Source organism: Trachymyrmex septentrionalis, unplaced genomic scaffold, assembly GCF_001594115.1.
Source record: "Trachymyrmex septentrionalis isolate Tsep2-gDNA-1 unplaced genomic scaffold, Tsep1.0 scaffold44, whole genome shotgun sequence".
Taxonomy (NCBI): Eukaryota; Metazoa; Arthropoda; class Insecta; order Hymenoptera; family Formicidae; genus Trachymyrmex; species Trachymyrmex septentrionalis.
The window spans coordinates 116,610-119,682 of record NW_017305611.1 but is presented as its reverse complement, the minus strand read 5'-3'; the positions used below and the strand labels follow the sequence as shown (position 1 = coordinate 119,682).

Sequence of the window (3,073 nt, the reverse complement as noted above, 5' to 3'; positions counted from 1 at the left end):
AAATTGTCTATATTACTTTAATATAATCTAAATTATACTATATTTTCAGTACAGTGTGTAACCAGATGTTAACAAAAGAATATTATATATACATACATATATATAGAAAGGAAAGGCCCCTATTGTGAGATACCGAGTTCATTTTGGGTAAATAGAAATCTATAGGCAGAATTTAAAAAAAGAATAGGTCATTTTGAAGGAAATTTAATAAGTTTTAAGATAACGTTACATAAAATTTAATTCAAATTCCATTTTTTTGAAAATTAAAGAAATGTAAAAAGTGAACAAATCGCAAAGTCAAAAAATTGTGCTAATGAGATGCTCTGAGAATGTAATGCCCCTCGATAATAAAACGCAAAATATATCAGTTGCAATTAAAAAACTTTAATGTTTCTAAAATACAAACAAAGTCAGCGTGCGCGAAAAATGAGCATGCGATAGATTATACTCAGAACTCGTTTTCAGATTGGAATCAAGTGTCGCAGATATAGGCACTCGACGTTCATTCCGATTGTCTTTTTTTATTATTGTACAATAACATTTATATTTTAGCAACGATTTTCACTATAACATAGGAGTATGAGTTATTTCATATTAGGAATACCTATCTCATATAATACGATTTCCATGTCTTATGGTTTTACGATCATCAAATCTAATTTCTGTAATTAAACAATTCAACATATCCCGTATTTTTCTATTAATACGACCTTACTCTATCATTACATGAAGAATTTATTGCTAAATATTTATTTATTAAATAATAAACAAGGTTTAAATGCTCATCTCAATGAAACTTAAAGACATCCAAATTCTAAAATCTTGTTTTACAATGACTACAGGCATGATTCTAATAATGAATTTTCTACTAAATAATTTTCAATCCAAGAGCAATAATCATGGTGGAACCAATAGATAACATTTATTAATTTAGCAGAAACGGCGCCTATCTCATAATAGGGGGCTTTTCTCTATATATATAATTTTCTTCTTACTTTAAATTTTCTTTATTATCTTTAAACAATGTTACTATATTTTTATTTTATCGTAAAAACTAAACTGTAAAGATAACTATAAAGATCTTTGTAACATCTAATATATTAATATTATTAAAATATTGATCTATTAAGAAAATAACTACGCAGCTGGAACACGACATTGTACAAAAATAATTTATAAATAATATACCAATTATAGTATATGTACTGTTACGTACTAGATATATTTATTCGTTCTTCATATGCATTCCAAAGTTCTTTTTTGTATTCTAAAGTGGCCTTCAGATAACCGTTACACGCCTCCGTGATACCCCTGCCAACGACTGCTAAATCAGCACCTGCATTAATAACCGATTGTGGATCGTTGTATTGCTGACCTAGCCCGTCTACACTTTTGGCAAGCTTGACACCAGGTGTTAACTGGAGTAGTCCAGGTTGCGCTGAGAGATTAGATTGACATACGAATCCTACCACCAAATCAGAGACTTCCTCTGCCATTGAAACTGCGTTCTTTAGATAATCACCAGTCGTCAATGCACCTTTGCATGACATCTCAGCGACTAAGAAAATGCCACGGGGCTCAGTGATATTATCTAAACTTTTCTTCAATGCGTCAATGACGGATACACCTGATATCGGATGTACCGTAATCAAGTCGGCCCATTCAGCTATCTTATAAAAGCCGTATCTGTATTGTAACGACACCGTGTTACCGATATCGCCGAACTTGCGATCTTCCATCAATAAAAATCTGTGCTGCCTCGCTAATTCTTTGAGCCGAAAAATAAAGTTTTCATTGAAGTCCTCTATGATATCTACGTGAGTTTTCAGCACGGCGATATGAGGTCCCGCTATGTTTGCTAATTCCAAAATTGCATCCATTTTTGTTAAGTCTGCCGCCAAACAGAGATTGGTTTGTTTTGATTCCATTAGCTCCAATAGTTTTGAAGCCAATGGATTTGTTGTTAATTTTGCGCGTTTACTATATGACAGTTTCAATCTATTATCTGGCACACCTATAAGCAACATTAAGATGACAAAATTACAATAAAATGTTTTATATATCTAAATATATACACCTATTTACATGTATTTACAATAGAACTCTGTTTATCTCTAAATATGTCAAAGGATAAGAAAAAATTATAATCATGCTTCAGATAAGAGAGATTCATCAGCTTTTCTCTTTATCAGTACTTATATTAGTTCCGATAATATAAGTTAACATTCAGAAAAAGCGTCAGCAGTAAGTTGAGCTCCTATTATCTGGCGCCATAGTTCTGATAATAACTATGAGACAGCTATGAGTTTGTATATTTGGAACTGATTATATTTGGAACTTGTTCATATAAATGGAATGCAGATAAACAGAGTTTTACTATACATATAAGCATATAAGCCATAAATTAGAATATAGTAATATATAAGTCATAAATTATATGTATTACAAATAATTTACCTTGAACAGAAATGCTTGGTGCCCGATTTGCTGCCAAGTAATTGTCAACATCTTTGACTATTTCAGGTGTGATCTTTCCAGCCTCCAGGAGATACTTCATAAGCTGTGTAACCACGAACAAACTCTTAACTTTAATTTCATGATTTTCAAGATTCCTTTTCCCACCTTGCTCCCTGTCGATTAGCACATAAGCTTCTGTCACACTTAGATTTTCCTTTTTCAAGACATCGACAGTTTCTAAAATACTGCTTCCACTCGTTATAACATCCTCAATAATCACGCAATTTTCACCAGGTAAGAAAATACCCTCAATTAAATTCTTTGTGCCATAGGACTTTGCTTCTTTTCTCTTCATTAACATTGGAATCTTCTCTTCTACTGATATCAAAGTAGCTAATGGCAATGCAGTATATGGGACACCACAGATTCGAGACACTTTCGTAGGATTATCCACCAATGTCCACAGAGTTTTTGCCAATTTTAACTACAATAAAAAACTAAACATCATATACATTACATGACACATAAAACTGAATTCCGCTAAACTTCAATTAACTCAATTGGCAAAACCACTTACAACAAAATATTTGATTGTACAATCTATTGTCTTTAATTT

At 31.9% G+C, this 3,073-nt stretch overlaps 1 protein-coding gene across 1 annotated transcript in view; it reads right to left on the bottom strand.

Moving 5' to 3' along the window:
• Positions 1–1,208: 1,208 nt before the first annotated feature.
• Positions 1,209–3,073, bottom strand: part of LOC108751361 (uridine 5'-monophosphate synthase) — a 2,955-nt gene continuing 1,090 nt past the window's right edge. The window contains exons 3-4 of the mRNA XM_018491480.1: positions 2,458–2,941; positions 1,209–2,014 (exon numbers count right to left, since the gene is read on the bottom strand). Coding sequence (XP_018346982.1) covers positions 1,209–2,014; positions 2,458–2,941 — 1,290 coding nt within the window. The remainder of the gene's footprint in view (positions 2,015–2,457; positions 2,942–3,073) is intronic.